Raw genomic sequence first — 19,454 nt, forward strand, 5'->3', positions numbered from 1 at the left:
GGGCGTGTTCAAAGACTAGCATTGGCAGATGGAGGCGCAGCAACACTCCCCTGACAGCAGCAGCGAGGAGTGCACCGTCCTGGAGGCTCCGCCCACTAAAGACACCTGCCCGCAACACGGCGGAAAGGTGAGGTGGTCACATGGCTGTGTCACGTGTACGCATGTTCGTGTCGTTATTCTTCATGCTGTCTCTTCCGCAGGTGTCTGAATACTGTTGTGTGTGTGTGTGCACGCTGTGTGATGAGTGTGTGCATGACAAGGAGCACGCCAGGGTACCTTTAAGCCAAGCCTTGGAGGAACACCGTCAAACCTTGCAGGCAAAGCTAGGATCTGCTCATGACAGGTGACACACCAACCACATGCACGCCGACCTCCCCGCCTCTGGCGCTGACCGCCATTGTGTCTCCAGACTCCCACAAATTTCCGACGCCGTGGTCCTGGTCAGAGAGATGGTGCAGCAGTTAAGCAATCAGAAAGCTGCCATCGAAGAGGACATCATGGGCAGCTTTGAGGACCTCCACAAGCAGCTGGACGTGAGAAAGAGTGTTCTTCTCATGGAGCTGGAGGTCACCTTTGGACTCAAGCAGAAGGTGAGTGTCACCATCATTCACAAAGCAAGATGGCTGCCATGATAACCTGTCGTGGTTGCAGGTTCTTCAGTCTCAGCTGGAGAGCCTCCTGCAGGGAGAGGGCGCTGTGGAGTCAGCCTGTGCACGTGCAGAAGATGCCTTGACCACGGAAGCATGCAGCGGCAGCTTAGACACAGAGCTGGAGCTCAAGGACAAACTGGAGGAGCTAGTTGGGCTTCACTTTCCGTGTCAGCCAGAGGAGAATGACCAGCTGGACCTGGTCCTGGAGACGGACGGCCTGAGGAAGTGGATCCACAACTTGGGGACCATCGTCACCACCAGGTGAGGCCCAGTCCTCTTTGGTGACTCCTCTCCAGCAGGCCTGACTTCTCCTCTTCTTCTCTCTCAGTGCTGTGGCAAGCCAGAGTGAGGCCATGGGTGCCGGTCTGGAACAGTGCATTGTGGGACTTCCTGCCTCTGTTACCATTGTAACAAGAGACAAGTCAGGAGGCGCCTGCAAGAGCGGCAACGCTATCTTGTCAGCCGAGGTTGTCCTTACGTCTGTGCAGCAATCCAAGGTTTAAGGCCAAGTTGTGGGCAGGGCTGACCTCCTCTTCCCGCAGGTTTTTACGCCTGATGGCAGCATTGTAGACGGCGAGATGGTAGACCGCAAGAACGGAACATACGAGTTTGTCTACATGGTGCCCAAAGAAGGCGATTTCTCGTTGGCCCTGCGCCTGTACGACCAGCACATCAAAGGAAGTCCTTTCAAGTTGAGCGTGAGCAGGCCGCAGGTGGGTGTGGCTCATCTGGCGTGCCAACACTACTCATGGCAAGCCTAGACCTAAACTGTCTCCTTTCTGCCAGGTGTCGCCATCCTCCGCCACGGCCAACGCCACGCCTTCCACGGGCTCCTCCGAGGGCGCCAAGAGGCGGGGCAAGTCCCCTGGCCAAAAGAAGAAGAGTTCCAAGAGGGCCAGCAGTGCCCTCGGAACGCCACGCCGCAAAACTCAGAACCCCATCGAAGACGATCTTATCTTTCGGATTGGTGAGACGCCCAAGCAATAAGAAAGCGTCTGAGAGCAGGCAGGTGCTCAGGCCACTTCCTGTGTGTTCAGGAACCAAGGGGCGGAACAAAGGAGAGTTTACTAACCTGCAAGGAGTCGCCGCCGCCTCCGACGGGAACATCCTGATCGCTGATAGCAACAACCAATGTGTGCAGGTGAGACACCTTCCGTCCTCTGTACCACCATGGCACCATGCTAGCACTTTTTTTTCCCTTCCAGATTTTTTCCAGCAAGGGAGAATTCAAGAGTCGATTTGGTGTGCGTGGACGGTCGCCGGGGCAACTGCAGCGCCCAACTGGCGTGGCTGTTCACCCCAGCGGTGACATAATTATCGCTGACTATGACAACAAGTGGGTTAGCATCTTCTCCAGTGACGGCAAGTTCAAAGTGAGCATCACGGCGTTGCATTAGCCAAGCTCATCTCATCACACTAACACTAACGTCATCACGTAGGCCAAACTGGGCTCCGCCAGGCTGATGGGACCCAAGGGCGTGACTGTGGACCGCAACGGTCACGTTATTGTGGTGGACAACAAAGCGTGCACCGTGTTCATCTTCCAGCTGACAGGCAAGCTCGTTACCAAATTCGGGAGCCGCGGAAACGGCGACAAGCAGTTTGCAGGTGGCTAGCGTGCATTAGCGGGATCGCATGGCGGTGACGTGGCTAACCTTTGTGTGCTCCTGTCTCCGAGGTCCACACTTTGCTGCCGTCAATGAAAAAAATGAAATCATCGTTAGCGACTTCCACAACCACTCAGTTAAGGTACCGCATTCGGCTGAGTTCACACCGGGCATTCCGATTTTAACGTTTTTGTGTACATACAGGTCTTCACGCCAGAAGGAGAACTGGTGCTCAAATTCGGCTCCAACGGTGAGGGCAACGGACAGTTTAACGCCCCCACCGGTGTGGCCGTGGACGTGAACGGGAACATCATTGTGGCTGACTGGGGAAACAGTAGGATACAGGTAGAAGGTGGGGGTGTCGCCGCTGAGCCACCACACTCGATGACTTCCTGTTCAAACCCACGCAGGTGTTTGACGGCAACGGGTCCTTCCTGTCCTACATCAACACATCGGCTGACCCCCTGTACGGGCCACAGGGATTGGCCCTGACGGATGACGGACACGTGGTGGTGGCCGACTCGGGTAACCATTGCTTCAAAGTGTACCGGTACCTGCAGTGATGGCGGTCCAGATGAGGTCAGTTGATCTCCTTAAGATGTGGACATGTATGGGATGATTTGATCTCATTTTGTAATAATGGCGGTGATGGGAGGAGCCAAAAAAAAGATTTTTCAGTACTTCCCTATCTGCCAGTCTGCAGGAAGCAATGCAGCAAGAGTACATGCCAACTTCTAAATGCAAACTTTCAATTGGCGCACTTCTGTACTTACACTTAGTCCTTTTGAGTGCATAAGTATTCAAATGAAAAATGTTTCAATCACATTGCAGGATCAAAACCAAATGCAAAAGAAATATGCCAAAAACTTCCACAAACCCCTAACACAGCTACATGAGAGAAATGACATATAACACAATATAAGTTAGCCAGGCTACCAGGGCTGCCAGAACTGAGGGATATCTGTCTCCAAAGACTTACGATAAATGTTGTCTTTTCTGATTTATAAATGCTGTTACAAAGTTAGACACTTGTGTTAAACAATGCCAAATTACCAATTTATAAGTTTCATGCATTTTGGCATGAGCGCACATGTAGTTTTGGATGCCTCTGTTCGCTGGGTTTTACAATCGAGCTATGTTGTGATGTCACAGTGAGGTGGATGTACCTATTTGGAAATTAAGTCAAGCCAGGCTATGAGGAAACACCAGAAAATGTAGGATAAAGTATTATTTTCATCTGGTATTGGCATGCGCATAACAACACCGATGTGCAACATGCAGTGACATAAATTCTGCTAAAAGCAGCTTTTTATTGCACTCTCTGAAGAATGTGCAGGTTTACATAATGTTGTGGCTGGGTGTATCTATATAATGTTTATGAAGTGAATTGTCTAGGAAAAAAATAGCGGTGACAACTTCAATGTATATATTTAAACAGTGCATATTTTCTAAAGATAAATTATGATACTTTTGGAGAGGGTGGAGTGTGGTTTCATTTGCAATCTGGGAACATCTCTACAAACAAACATCTTGCAGTACTCAAAAAACAGGTTCTTTAAGTGACTGTGGAGCAAAATGTACGCAGAATTTACACCAAAAGCATATCAAATATATATTAACTGGGCCAGTGTTTTAAATGTGTATGAAAATCATCATAGGTACCCTTTAATAGTGTAGTGAAAACAGTGTTTGACGAAAATTGACCTTTTCACTGAAAGTTTATACTGGGCATCCCGCTGCCTTTTAAGACGGATGTTAGTATTTTTTTATGTTTGTATTCATTATTTGATATCATTTTTCCCTTGTAACACTGCACACGCTAGATATAGACAACACATATGGCAGGGTAATGATACACCTTTGGAAGACACAAGAACACTGTGCATAATACCCTGCAGTATATGGTCAAAACCTATACATAGACAGTTTTACTACATGCCCAAGTTCCAATTTTGGTAAGTCTAGGCATCAGTCTACTTTATCAGTCACACTTGTTCGGTTGCCTCGCATAAAACTGAGCTGTCAACCAACTTCATTGTCTGTGTTGTCTGCTGGATTACCAAGCCTGTGTAAAAAGTTGTCTGGCACAGTTCCCCAAAATTGTAGCCTGTCCAATCATTGTGTCTGGTGTCCATAGTGCCTTACTTTAAAAATTTCTCTCATGCAGTTGTTTTAGGGTTTGTGTGTATTTTTGGCATTTGCAGTATTTTTCTTTTTTATTTGTTGATGGTGTTTTTCGCTTTGGATCATTTCTGTGTTCTGACGCATTTGCACGCAAAAAGGCAGTATAGTGGCACTCACCACACACTCACTATTTGAGTGTGTGGTGATTGGACCTAACCACCTTAGATAATTGCCATCTGGGCTGCGTAGCAAAAGGGGAGAGACTAGTGGTTGCAATTCACCCTACAAAGGAAAAAAAGCATTTAAGCATATAAATATTGCAATCATCTTTTACGACAGAAATCGGAAATAACTATCAATCAATCAATCAATCAATCAATCAATCATATATATAGCCCTAAATCACTAGTGTCTCAAAGGGCTGCACAAGACACAACGACATCCTCGGCTCAGATCCCACATCAGGGCAAGAAAAAACTCAACCCAATGGGATACAATGAGAAACCTTGGAGGGGACCGCAGATGTGGGGACCCCCTCCTCCGGGCGACCGTACACAGTGGACACAGTATATTATACACTTATACAGTTATGGGTAGTAACAAGCTACATGTAGCTAAGCTACATAGTTTAACTACATTTTCCAGTAGCTTGGCGGTAACTTAGCTATGTTTTTAACAAGTAGCTTTTCCTGTAGCTTAGCTGCTTTTAAGAGCCATGTAGCTTGGTACCTTTCGTCAAAGCTACAAGCTACAAAGAGAGAAAATGGACTGCGAATTCAGGCCAAAAAAAATATGGAGAAAATCCAATGACCTGGATAAATGAGAACATTTATACATACGGAGTAAATCCATGATGATTGGTTGGTGTTCGTATGTCGAGTCATAATTGGCTAAGGTTAGCAGACACGCACTGATGTCACAAGACGATGAGGGAGTCAGAGACAGAGGGACGCTTCAAGCTGACGACTCAAAAAAAAGAACCGTAGTTGAAAATGTCAGGGGTATTCTCTCCCGCAGATGAGATGTTTCCTTTAGTCAATCAATAAATCAATCAATCAAAGTTTACTTATATAGCCCTTAATCTTCAATTGTGTCAAAAATGGTTTCACAAGCCACAACAACATCCTTAGGTCAGATCCCACAGTGATGAAGACGGTGTGCAGGAAACGCATAAAAATACGTGTCTGTGGCCATATTTAGCTAAATCTATGCGTTTAGAGAAAACAATGCCCAAAACCTTAGTTGTTTGTTGTTTACTCTGTAAACCAAAATCATAACTGCTCTTTTCATCTAAGACATCCAGCACAAATGTAATAACACACATTAAGGTGAGTTGAGTTCATGGAAAGTTTTACTGCACATAATCATTACCAACTGTTCTCAAACAACACACAAGTCATTGTTTTTTTTGTCAAGCTATAGATAGATGCTGTTTTTTTTTTTTTTTTTACTGTAGACAGAAAAAATTAATACCATTATAGGGGTGGGCCAAAGAAAAGGCAAATTAAATAAATAAATAAATAAATACAGTAGGTTGTGGGGACCCCTAGAGGTAACTGTAGGGTGTCCCCAGCTCAATGACAGATAATAAATAGTAATTGACCATTGATATTATACATGTGGGCCCATAGATATAAATGCCGTTAAATGTAGCTTTGATGTAGCAAGCTACTTTTGCCGTGTAGCTTGTAGTGTAGCTTGCTACAATTCTCCAGGGATAGCTTCCCCTATAACTTAGCTACATTTAAACGAGAGTAACTTGTAGCTTAGCTTACTACATTTTCCAAGTAGCTTGCCCATCACTGCACTTATACTTATTAAAGTGTTAGTACAGAAGTGCGTGGATTGAAACACAATCATTGACTCACTGAGGTCCATTGTAGAACAAAATTGCATTACAAATAAGCCGGATAAAACATGGTCATGGAGAAGTTTACAATTTGTGTTGTTTCTGTGGATTAATAACTACAATGAGTGCACAATGACTGGTCAAGTTCTTGAAATTGATATAAGTATTGAACAACTATATTGCTCTGTTTTTAAACGTTTCCAGTGTGTCATGTCGAGTGGAGCATGAACACCTTATCCATCTCGGTCAGGGGTGTCCAAAGAGCAGCCCACAGCAAATTCTTAAACAGGCCGCCGCACATTCTAAAAATAATAATTACAAAAAACACACACACACACATATATATGTGTGTTTTTTGTATTAATATTATGACTATATATATATATATAGTCATTGTAATCATAAGCTTCTTCTTTTTCTCTATCTTCTTATGTGGCATTCATCTTCCGCTGTTGCCATTTCTAATAAAAAATAGTGTAAAGTTCTTACTTATGTTTGTCAGTAGACTAGCTATCAAAGCGCTAAAAACTGTAGTGGGTTTACATATTTCACCCACGCAATTTTAGTTATTAGAGGGTTCCGGTCGCACGGTTTTCACGGGACACATTATTGGTGTTGATGTTGCATTATTAAGCTACGGAAGAGCTGCTGCTCCATTATTGATTTAAGTAAAGTCTGAATGTCATTTAAACAGTTAGTTCCATCTTTTGACACTTCTTTGACTCCGGTCCTTGCACGCTACATGGCCACAACAAGGATGACGGGGAGAAGACGCTGTCGAAGGTGAGCCACATAGGTAAGATCGGCCACAAAACGGTGCATCCTGAAGAGACAGTCAGAAAGCTACTTGAAAATGGTCTGTAAAACATAATCTATGCAACACTTTCACCAAAGAATTACCATCACATGTTATGTAGATCACAAGATAGTGTTTTAAATTTTCAAAATTATGACCCCTTTAATGCGCCTTATAATCCGGTGCACCTTTTGTAAGAAAATAGACCTGAATAGACCCGCTCATCGGCAGTGCGCCTTTTAATCCGGTGCCCCCTATGGTCCGAAAAATACGGTATGTGTGTATATATAATTTTTTTTTAAATGATTATTTATTATTTCCCCCCTTTCATCTTCTTTTTTTTCTCTCCATCCCGTCCTGCTCCAACAAGGCTGCTCCAAACACTAAATATATTCAAAACAGTTAATGAAGTCAAATACAAATAAGGCAGTAAGAGAAGTATCCCACACTTCTCTTTTGTAAACTAAATCTGTGCAGCAGATATGGAGAATTACATTTACAATATGATATGCTTGAGCAGCTCGACAGAAAGGATTTATAAAAAAAGAAAGAAAGAAAGAACTTGGGATTTCCCGCGGGCCGCATCGTGAACGCTGGTGGGCCGTAGTTCGGGGAACCCTGGTGTAAAGTAACAAGAAAAAGTTTAAATGTTGAAGCTACAGAATGTATTTTTTTTCCAAACCGATATCTATACAGATTACTCCTGTTTCTCTAGACCAGTGGTTCTCAAATGGGGGTACGCGTACCCCTTGGGGTACTTGAAGGTATGCCAAGGGGTACGTGAGATTTTTTTTTAAATGTGTGTCAAAAAGAACTGTGAAAAGAAATGCAACAATGCAATATTCAGTGTTGACAGCTAGATTTTTTGTGGACATGTTCCATAAATATTGATGTTAAAGATTTCTTTTTTTGTGAAGAAATGTTTAGAATTAAGTTCAATAATCCAGAAGGATCTCTATTACAATCCCCAAAGAGGGCACTTTAAATTGATGATTACTTCTATGTGTAGAAATCGTTATTTATAATTGAATCACTTGTTTATTTTTTGACAAGTTTTTAGTTATTTTTACATCTTTTTTTCCAAATAGTTCAAGAAAGACCACTACAAATGAGCAATATTTTGCACTGTTATACAATTTAATAAATCAGAAACTGATGACATAGTGCTGTATTTTACTTCTTTATCTCTTTTTTTCAACCAAAAATGCTTTGCTCTGATTAGGGGGTACTTGAATTTAAAAAATGTTCACAGGGGGTACATCACTGAAAAAAGGTTGAAAACCACTGCTCTAGACCAATACTGATAATCAATCAACGTATACAAAACAGGTAGTATTTTTCAACTGTAGATTTAATTACAGTTTGTACACATCTTTCTTTGCGGCTGACTTGGAATAGCTTCTTTAGCAGCAGGCGTTTTTGTAGTTTTTCAAAACACTGTCGTAGCGATGCTGGCGTTTCAGGCAGCTGATAGGGTTTGATACATGGACATCATTTGGGGGTTGGAGAAAATGCAAAAAGCAGTTTTTGTCCCCTGCACTTTTTATCGTCCAAAAACGCTATTGAATGGAGGAGACAAGTTAAACACTAGTGCCAGGCGGAAAAAGGCAATTCAGGCTGAAGCATGTCCCTTTGCACTGCCCACACGCTCATTGATTGGCTTTCTTGCGCTGCATTCTTGCCAACGTGACATTGATTGACAGCACGCAGCAGCTGACCAATCAGCTGTCAGGTGCGAGATACAGTAAGAGCGAGTTGGCCTCAACACAGCATTATGAATCACAAACAAGTAAGACAAATAAAAGATCCAAACAAGAGGAGTAGAGTGCTCGTTGACATAACTACCTTGACACAAATGACTCTTTGAAAACAATCTATATATTGTATTGGCTTTAAAGATGAAATATACAAAAATGGCCACCGCGATTTTAGATTTTTCAGTGTGCAGCCATTTGTGGGAAAGGTTTGGACACCCCTGCCGTAGGTAGTTGATATAGACCTTAACCAATGAGCCTATTGGGTGTTGTGATGCCACACTCTCCCTTGTTACAGAAATGCACATCAGCAGATATACATCCATCCAATTAGCATTGTACTTTGTACATGCTATACTAACTTAATACATCTTCTTATTATGAAATAAATACTCACTAATCATTGTGTACACTTTAGCATTATTGAACAAAGAGAATGCTGTCATGAGTTTGCTTATTACTGACATGGCCTCTGACTTTGGAATGATGACTTCATGGAATGGTTGGTACACGAGTGAGTGTATGTGCGTGTGTGCGTGTGTGCGTGTGTGCGTGTGTGTGTGTGTGTGTGTGTGTGTGCACATGCTTACCAGCAACGACAGCCGAGACTTTGACTGAGTGGGCGGAATCAATGTGCCGATTCAGGAAGTGACATCATTGTGGATGTATCGAATGACGCCCGTGCATTGATATTCTTGCGTCTAATGTTTCACGTTGTATGTGTGCCGGGAACTGTTTTTGTCTGCATTAAACCTAGCTATTGCTAATGTGTGCAACGCTAATTAGCATGTTGAACCTTTCTTCTAATTTATTGAGTGATGAGCAAGGACAACGACACAAGCAGCTAGCTTGTTGTCCACGCTAATGCTAACAGCGTGCTAACTAACATAAGGGATGTTTATCACAGGAACCTTTCTGCATGTCCAACCAATAAAGACTTCCTTCAACCTGTTTTGTGTCCTTTCGTCTAATGAACGTGTCTCTCACGTCATGTGACATTTTGGAACAAATGTGAGCGAATCTAGGACAGCAGTCCTCCTGGTGACCCTTCAAAGTAAGAGCATGCACTTGTGGTCTGTGTTAATGGGTCCAGGACAAGCTGTGTGTCCACGTTGCCTCAACGTTAGTCCTAATGGAAGTTCTATTCAAAGCACTTGGCAACCAAATGTGGTGTTTATTCAAATTTGACAAGTAAATTGCCATTGTCTACGCTTCAGTCATTTTCATCCATGCACTTCATTGTCTGCACGCCTGACAGGTGAGACCTTCAAGAACCAGCGTTTGCTTCTTTTCTGCACTGATGTCCGTCAACGTGTCCTTCGGGGTGGAGGGCATGCTTGTGTGCCTCAAGTTAGATGGTATTCTCCACGTAAACAACTTTTTTTTCGCCACCACCCTTTTGGTTGTCCTCCCTCTGTCTCTGCGCGTCCTCCATCTGGGTCTCCAGCGCGCCATCTTCACAGCGACCACCTTGAGTTACTCTGACTGCTTTGTGCTCAACCTGGCTGCCATGGAGCTGATCGGAGTGGCTGCGTATGCTCTCGGCATCTACGGGATCAACACAAGCGCTTACCAGCTGACCCGTGCGGGATTCATAATCCAGTTCTTTCCCTGGTACGGACAGATAGTCGTTTCTGTGCTCACCTGTGTCGATCGCTACCTGGCGGTTGTCCATCCTGTCGCTTACCTGCGTTTCAAGCGGCAGCAGAGTGTTCGGTATGTCACCATAGCCTTCCCGTGGCTCTGGTGTTCTCTGGGGATGTATTTGTCACTGCTGGCCTTCACAAAACCTCTGTTGGCCGCCTGTATAGGCTTCAGTCAGGTGATCTTCTTCCTCGGGGTCATAAGCTTCTGCAGCCTCTCAGCTGTCAACGCGCTTAAGCGACCGCGACCTGGCCAGGCGGTTAGAACCGTGGTGGACAAAACCAAGCGAACAGCCGTCCGCATCATCCTTATCATTACAGGAGTTCTTGTCTTCAAGTATACAGGATATGTTCTCTTCAGTGGCAGCAGCATGGTAGTGCACAGCAGCGCTGTCTGCAGAATTTTTGTGGTGGTCAAAGCATTTGACTTTCCCAGCAGCTGCTTGCTCCCGCTCCTCTTCTTGCACAAGGCAGGGAAATTGAATGCTTGCAAACACCTTCGAAGGCTTTGCAAACTTTGACCTGCTAACTTCAGTCCTGAGGAGCGGGGGTGGATGGAGCCAGCAACGTACCATTTATGAATTGTGTAATTGTGTTTGTGTGTAAAATAAAAGTCAAAAACAAGAGTTGTTTTTTTAATCATCACACAATCAACATTTTCCAGCTGAAAAATGCTTTGACGAACATGAGATTTTTGGAAGTAGAATATTTTTTACTCTATACCTGTCATTTCTTGATGTGATTTTAAGAACTGTGAGAGGCATATTACTGTCTACGATTTAGATCAGAGTGTCAAACTCGTTTTCATTGCGTGCCACATTGAAAGGCCCATTCCATAGTTGCCCTCTCTGGACTTGGGTGTGGACCTTTGCTGCAGCGGAATTCGACCACCTGACTCTTTCCTGCCGGTGGCCGGCCCTTTGTGGCGGAGTGCAGTTTGGCGGCTTTCTGGCTGTGCTTCCTCCACCCTCCTTGATTATAGATTTTTTCTTTTATGTCTGAGGCTATGTCTACACTAAGCCGGATAACCCCTTAAACAAATCATTATTTAGCCTATGCCCCGTATCAGCCACACTAAACCAGCGTTTAAGGTTCCCCTCCTCGGACAAATGTTTACACGGGTAAGTGCGCCGTGTATTTCTTGAATCTCCGGCTCTTAGCTTTGTATGGACTCATTGATCGTTTACAAACTGAGTTTGAAGAGGAAATGACGTCAGAAAGAACGCGCCACAGCCAGCTTCATAAAAAAGCGGTTTCGTAACTTGGAGCTAACCACTGGAAATATGGAGGCGAGTCATACAGACATGCCCGTGTTTCTCATTCTTCTACATGTACAGACACTTGTGGAAATCACACATGAATACCTTAAGAGAAAGCGATTGCAGTTATGTCGGATACAACACTTCTCAGACGGCAAGAGAACTTTCGAATGTCGAGGTCAACTGTGATTCTCCTTACCGAAAAACTGCGTCCATTTGTTGAAGGAGAGTCAATGGATGATTTGTCTTCATATTTCCAGTGGTTAGCCCCGACTTACGAAACCGCTTTATTATGAAGCTGGCTGTGGCGCGTTCTTTCTGACGTCACTTCCTGTGTGGGGCGCGGTCTTTCTGGCGTCACTTCCTCTCCGAACTCAGTTTGTAAATGATCAACGAGTCCGTACAAAGCTAAGGGCCGGAGATTCAAGAAATACACGGCGCACTTACACGTGTAAAAAATTGTCCGAGGATGGGACCTTAAACGATGATTTAGTGTGGTTGAAACGGGGCTTAGGCTCAATAATTATTCGTTTAAGGGGTTGAACGTCTTAGAGTAGACATGGCCTTAGTGTAAACGGGGCCTGAGACTGTCTTTGAACGTCTGGAATCCGTCATGTCAATGTGCCGATTCAAGAAATGGCATGTAGACATGTTGTTACAGTACTTATTGTCAGTTCTTTAAAAATGTTTTAATATATGATTTATTTAAGATTTGTGTAGGGGCGTGGTGATTGGCTCATGTGTTACCTAGGAGGTGTTTCCGTCTGTGGCGGCATGCTGTTACAATTTCGCTGCGCTTGTTGAGGGATGACAGGTCTGGACGGTAAATAATAAACAGTTTTTCTTTCAAGCATAGGTTGCATCTTTTATTACCACTATTGTAAGGTGTGCTGGATGCAAGAATTTGCCATGTTATTGAATATTCAATCACCACGCCCCTACACCAGCCTGTACCCACCCACTCTGTGCCCTATATAATCCATGGTATGTGAATGCTCCCATTAAAATCTCCTGATGATTGAGGGAACCCCCCCTCATGAAACAGGCCTGTAGAGATGAAATAGTCTTGTGATTTTTTTTCCCCCCACACATACATATATTGCGCTCTACTACGGTATCGAGCACTATTTTTTGGATAACCTTATTAAGACATATATATATATATATATATATATATATATATATATATATATATATATATATATATATATATATATATATATATATATATATATGTATATATATATATATATATATATATATATATATATATATATATATATATATATATATATATCATCATCATCATCAATCTTTATTGCAGACCTTAAGATCCATTAAACATAAAGAACAGAATACAAAACATTAAAACATTAAAAACAAAACAATAAAACATAAAAAAACAATAAAGCCCAAATGTCAGTTTCTGACATACAAATATGTGTGCCAATGGTTCCACAGTCCAGATGAGTACCTAACAGAACTGTGGCCAGGGTTCGTTATCACAGAGATTATGTCATTTTCAGACTCAGATGCCCTACACTTAAACTTATACATAAGGTTGCGTAGCAACGCTGAGAAAGTGGGCACCCCAACACAAACAAACATCTGGCTTGCACTGGAGCTTCTTGGAATTCCCAAGAGAAGCCTCAAACAATCATTATAAGCAGGGGTCCCCAAACTTTTTGACTCCGGGGTGGCATTGGGGTAAAACAATTTGGCTGGGGGCCGCACTATATATACAGGTAAAAGCCAGTAAATTAGAATATTTTGAAAAACTTGATTTATTTCAGTAATTGCATTCAAAAGGTGTAACTTGTACATTATATTTATTCATTGCACACAGACTGATGCATTCAAATGTTTATTTCATTTAATTTTGATGATTTGAAGTGGCAACAAATGAAAATCCAAAATTCTGTGTGTCACAAAACTAGAATATTACTTAAGGCTAATACAAAAAAGGGATTTTTAGAAATGTTGGCCAACTGAAAAGTATGAAAATGAAAAATATGAGCATGTACAATACTCAATACTTGGTTGGAGCTCCTTTTGCCTCAATTACTGCGTTAATGCGGCGTGGCATGGAGTCGATGAGTTTCTGGCACTGCTCAGGTGTTATGAGAGCCCAGGTTGCTCTGATAGTGGCCTTCAACTCTTCTGCGTTTTTGGGTCTGGCATTCTGCATCTTCCTTTTCACAATACCCCACAGATTTTCTATGGGGCTAAGGTCAGGGGAGTTGGCGGGCCAATTTAGAACAGAAATACCATGGTCCGTAAACCAGGCACGGGTAGATTTTGCGCTGTGTGCAGGCGCCAAGTCCTGTTGGAACTTGAAATCTCCATCTCCATAGAGCAGGTCAGCAGCAGGAAGCATGAAGTGCTCTAAAACTTGCTGGTAGACGGCTGCGTTGACCCTGGATCTCAGGAAACAGAGTGGACCGACACCAGCAGATGACATGGCACCCCAAACCATCACTGATGGTGGAAACTTTACACTAGACTTCAGGCAACGTGGATCCTGTGCCTCTCCTGTCTTCCTCCAGACTCTGGGACCTCGATTTCCAAAGGAAATGCAAAATTTGCATGGTTGGGTGATTGTTTGGGGTGCCATGTCATCTGCTGGTGTCAGATGACACAGTTTAAGAACAACGTTTCTCAAAGTGCAACTGCAAGAAATTTAGGGATTTCAACATCTACGGTCTATAATATCATCAAAAGGTTCAGAGAATCTGGAGAAATCACTCCACGTAAGCGGCATGGCCGAAAACCAACATTGAATTTCTGTGACCTTCGATCCCTCAGACGGCACTGTATCAAAAACCGACATCAATCTCTAAAGGATATCACCACATGGGCTCAGGAACACTTCAGAAAACCACTGTCACTAAATACAGTTTGTCGCTACATCTGTAAGTGCAAGTTAAAGCTCTACTATGCAAAGCGAAAGCCATTTATCAACAACATCCAAAAACGCCGCCGGCTTCTCTGGGCCCGAGATCATCTAAGATGGACTCATGCAAAGTGGAAAAGTGTTCTGTGGTCTGACAAGTCCACATTTCAAATTGTTTTTGGAATATTCGACATCGTGTCACCCGGACCAAAGGGGAAGCGAACCATCCAGACTGTTATCGACGCAAAGTTCAAAAGCCAGCATCTATGATGGTATGGGGGTGCATTAGTGCCCACGGCATGGGTAACTTACACATCTGTGAAGGCACCATTAATGCTGAAAGGTACATACAGGTTTTGGAACAACATATGCTGCCATCTAAGCGCCGTCTTTTTCATGGATGCCCCTGCTTATTTCAGCAAGACAATGCCAAGCCACATTCAGCACGTGTTACAACAGCATGGCTTCGTAGAAAAAGAGTGCGGGTACTTTCCTGGCCTGCCTGCAGTCCAGACCTGTCTCCCATCGAAAATGTGTGGCGCATTATGAAATGTAAAATACGACAGCGGAGACCCCGCACTGTTGAACGACTGAAGCTCTAAATAAAACAAGAATGGGAAAGAATTCCACTTTCAAAGTTTCAACAATTAGTTTCCTCAGTTCCCAATCGTTTATTGAGTGTTGTTAAAAGAAAAGGTGATGTAACTTTATTTTAGGGGGGCTAGAGCCCCCCTAAATTTAGGGGGGCTAGAGCCCCCCTAAATAATTTGGTGTTATACATATATATATATATATATATTTTTTTTTTTTTACAAATACATGCCGACATATTCATTATGAATTGGCCCGAATATGAGTTTAAATAAATAATCATATAACCTGTCATTATTCACTCAGTTTCCCCTCACTTCATAGCGTAAGGTAGAGAGCCCCTTTAGTGCGTCGGTATCCAATCCATTCCACTTGTTCATTTAGAAAATGCCCACATCACTCAAAATCCAGTCCACATTTTCTCTGCGACCTTGCTTGCGGTCCTGCAGGTGTGCAGCTTTGAAGCACACAGCGCTGCAGAACAAGAACGTGAACGGATGCAAAATGGACATAAGAAATTTTTTCAAGAAAGTAAGTATTCATCACTGCTTGTAGTAAAATGTATTAGCTCCACTTTACACCAGGTCTGTGTTTCACAAATAAAAACCTGTCTAGCACACTATAGAAAACCTATGTGCACGTCGTACATTTGTTGTTTTGCAGGCAAAAGTTACATTCCCGCTCTAAAACAATGCTGCTACTTAGTTAGCTAGTTAGCCTGAAATTCATCATGAAGGTCCTGGTTATTCATAAAGTTAAATGTGCACTCTTTTTTACCATTTGCTATCTGTGGGGTTACTTCCTTCTGGAGCAGTGGTTCTAAACCTGGGTGCGATCGAACCCTAGGGGTTCGGTAAGTCGGGCTCAGGGGTTTGGCGGAGGTCAAGACACACCGACTCATCGTGTAAATAAAAACTTCTACCCATCGGCGTATTACGGATACTGCAACAGCAGAAGTCACACTGATTTGCAGGTGTGTATTTGTTGTGAGTTTATGCACTGTGTTGGTTTTGTTCTTTGAACAAGGTGATGTTCATGCACGGTTCATTTTGTGCAACTGTAAAAAAACATGGTAACACTTTAGTATGGGGAACATATTCACCATTAATTAGTTGCTTATAACATGCAAATTAGTAACACATTGGCTCTTAACTAGTCATTATTAAGTAGTTATTAATGCCTTATTCGGCATGGCCTTATTATAACCCTAACCCTCTAACCCTGGCCCTAACCCTCTAACCCTAACCCTAACCAAATAACTCTAAAATAAGTCTTTGTTACTTAGAATATGTTCCCCATACTAAAGTGTTACCAAGAACATATAACTTTGTCTTGAATTTGAAAAAAACAAAACATTTTATTTTTCACTGAAGAAGGGTTTGGTGAATGCGCATATGAAACTGGTGTGGTACCGTACCTCCAACAAGGTTAAGAACCACTGTTCTTGAGCATCAGCTGTGTTTCTCACTTTACACATGGAGGAGAACAGGGGTTGAGCTCATTCACATATGACTATCATCAGTAGATAATAATATTAATCACTCCACAACCCCTATTGACCTGTAGGAGTCAGGGCAGAGGAGCACAGAAAGTGAGAGGGGAGAGGCCTCTACTGGAAAGTTGAGTAGGAGAATAATGATACATATAAATAAATATTTTAAATAAATGATAAATGGGTTATACTTGTATAGCGCTTTTCTACCTTCAAGGTACTCAAAGCGCTTTGACAGTATTTCCACATTCACCCATTTACACACATTCGCACACTGATGGCGGGAGCTGCCATGCAAGGCGCTAACCAGCAGCCATCAGGAGCAAGGGGTGAAGTGTCTTGCCCAAGGACACAACGGACGTGACTAGGATGGTAGAAGGTGGGGATTGAACCCCAGTAACCAGCAACCCTCCGATTGCTGGCACGGCCACTCTACCAACTTCGCCACGCCGTCCATTTTACTTTTTTTTTTTTTTTTTTTAAATGGCTTATCGGTAAGCCATTTGTTTTATTTATTTATGGGTGGATCATGTTGACTATTGGTCCTCCTAATTGTCAATCATTCTGGTGATGTTACGTAAGGACATATATATATATATATATATATATATATATATATATATATATATATATATATATATATATATATATATATATATAATTTATATAATAGATTGTATTTGTAATCTACTTTACATTTGATTCCAAATCTCAAAGTGCTACAGAATTACAATCATTGGCGTTGTTAGGCCTATTTTGGGACGACGGAACTACGTTAATATCAAGCCCTGGAAGTTACATTTTATTGTTTGCATTATTTGTTTCAGCATTGCACTTTGAAGATGGTCCCTCAGCTCTTTGACAGCTTTGGCTCTTTTTCAGATCAGCAGATGGACTCTAAGTCTTTCTTATTTACAGTATATAAAAACGTTTCTCATTTCTATTCAGACTTCCATATATATTTAATTTCCTTAACGGCTTGCCATAATATATGCAGTATATATATAAATATATTATATATCAGCCAAATTATCCCGATCCAGATTTTCCTTTAATTCAAGTAATTAAGTAATATTTCCAGGGCTTGAATTTACAACTATTTTAGTCACATAGTCCTCTCTGAGCTGCCACCTTACCGTGGTAGAGGAGTTTGCGTGTCCCAATGATCCTAGGAGCTATGTTGTCCGGGGGTTTCTATGCCCCCTGGTAGGGTCTCCCAAGGCAAACTGGTCCTAGGTGAGGGATCAGACAAAGAGCAGCTCGAAGACCTCGATGAAGAACAAACACAAAGTGGACGATGTTCCGTACCTCTGTTGTCGAGGCGGCCGATTGGAGCTGTGGCCGCAAGGTAGTTGGTGCCTGTCGTGGCGGTAATCCTAGAACCCGTTGGTGGACGCCGGCGGTGAGGGATGCCGTCAGGCTGAAGAAGGAGTCCTATCGGGTTCTTTTGGCTCATGGGACTCCTGAGGCAGCAGACAGGTACCGACAGGCCAAGCAGTGTGCGGCTTCAGCGGTCGCGGAGGCAAAAACTCGGACATGGGAGGAGTTCGGGGAGGCCATGGAAAAAGACTTCCGGACGGCTTCGAAGCAATTCTGGACCACCATCCGCCGCCTCAGGAAGGGGAAGCAGTGCAGTGTCAACACCGTGTATGGTGGGGATGGTGCTCTGCTAACCTCGACTGCGGATGTTGTGGATCGGTGGAGGGAATACTTCGAAGACCTCCTCAATCCTACCAGCACGTCTTCTTATGAGGAAGCAGGGCCTGGGGAATCTGTGGTGGGCTCTCCTATTTCTGGGGCTGGGGTTGCCGAGGTTGTTAAAAAGCTCCTCGGTGGCAAGGCCCCGGGGGTGGATGAGATCCGCCCGGAGTTCCTTAAGGCTCTGGATGTTGTGGGGCTGTCTTGGTTGACAAGACTCTGCAACATCGCGTGGACATCGGGGGCGGTACCTCTGGATTGGCAGACCGGGGTGGTGGTTCCTCTCTTTAAGAAGGGGAACCGGAGGGTGTGTTCCAACTATCGTGGGATCACACTCCTCAGCCTTCCCGGTAAGGTCTATTCAGGTGTACTGGAGAGGAGGCTACGCCGGATAGTCGAACCTCGGATTCAGGAGGAACAGTGTGGTTTTCGTCCTGGTCGTGGAACTGTGGACCAGCTCTATACTCTCGGCAGGGTCATTGAGGGTGCATGGGAGTTTGCCCAACCAGTCCACATGTGCTTTGTGGACTTGGAGAAGGCATTCGACCGTGTACCCCGGGAAGTCCTGTGGGGAGTGCTCAGAGAGTATGGGGTAACGGACTGTCTTATTGTGGCAGTTCGCTCCCTGTATAATCAGTGCCAGAGTTTGATCCGCATTGCCGGCAGTAAGTCGGACACGTTTCCAGTGAGGGTTGGACTCCGCCAAGGCTGCCCTTTGTCACCGATTCTGTTCATAACCTTTATGGACAGAATTTCTAGACGCAGTCAGGGCGTTGAGGGGATCTGGTTTGGTGGCTGCAGGATTAGGTCTCTGCTATTTGCAGATGATGTGGTCCTGATGGCTTCCTCTGGCCAAGATCTTCAGCTCTCGCTGGATCGGTTCGCAGCCGAGTGTGAAGCGACTGGGATGGGAATCAGCACCTCCAAGTCCGAGTCCATGGTTCTCTCCCGGAAAAGGGTGAAGTGCCATCTCCGGGTTGGGGAGGAGATCTTGCCCCAAGTGAAGGAGTTTAAGTACCTCGGAGTCTTGTTCACGAGTGGGGGAAGAGTGGATCGTGAGATCGACAGGCGGATCGGTGCGGCATCTTCAGTAATGCG

At 43.8% G+C, this 19,454-nt stretch overlaps 1 protein-coding gene across 1 annotated transcript; it reads left to right on the forward strand.

Annotated features, from left to right (window-relative positions):
- Positions 1-3: 3 nt before the first annotated feature.
- On the forward strand, positions 4-10,186 carry LOC133606543 (tripartite motif-containing protein 2-like). The gene is made up of 14 exons (XM_061960604.2): positions 4-127; positions 201-343; positions 410-590; positions 652-911; positions 979-1,117; positions 1,193-1,363; positions 1,437-1,617; positions 1,688-1,791; positions 1,856-2,023; positions 2,090-2,258; positions 2,329-2,399; positions 2,462-2,602; positions 2,668-2,836; positions 10,039-10,186. Exons 1-13 carry the CDS (start codon positions 29-31, stop codon positions 2,818-2,820), a joined length of 1,980 nt encoding a protein of 659 aa, XP_061816588.1. The 5' UTR covers positions 4-28; the 3' UTR covers positions 2,821-2,836; positions 10,039-10,186.
- The last annotated feature ends 9,268 nt before the right edge of the window (positions 10,187-19,454 follow it).

The sequence above is a fragment of the Nerophis lumbriciformis genome, linkage group LG05 (genome assembly GCF_033978685.3).
Source record: "Nerophis lumbriciformis linkage group LG05, RoL_Nlum_v2.1, whole genome shotgun sequence".
Lineage (NCBI taxonomy): Eukaryota > Metazoa > Chordata > Actinopteri > Syngnathiformes > Syngnathidae > Nerophis > Nerophis lumbriciformis.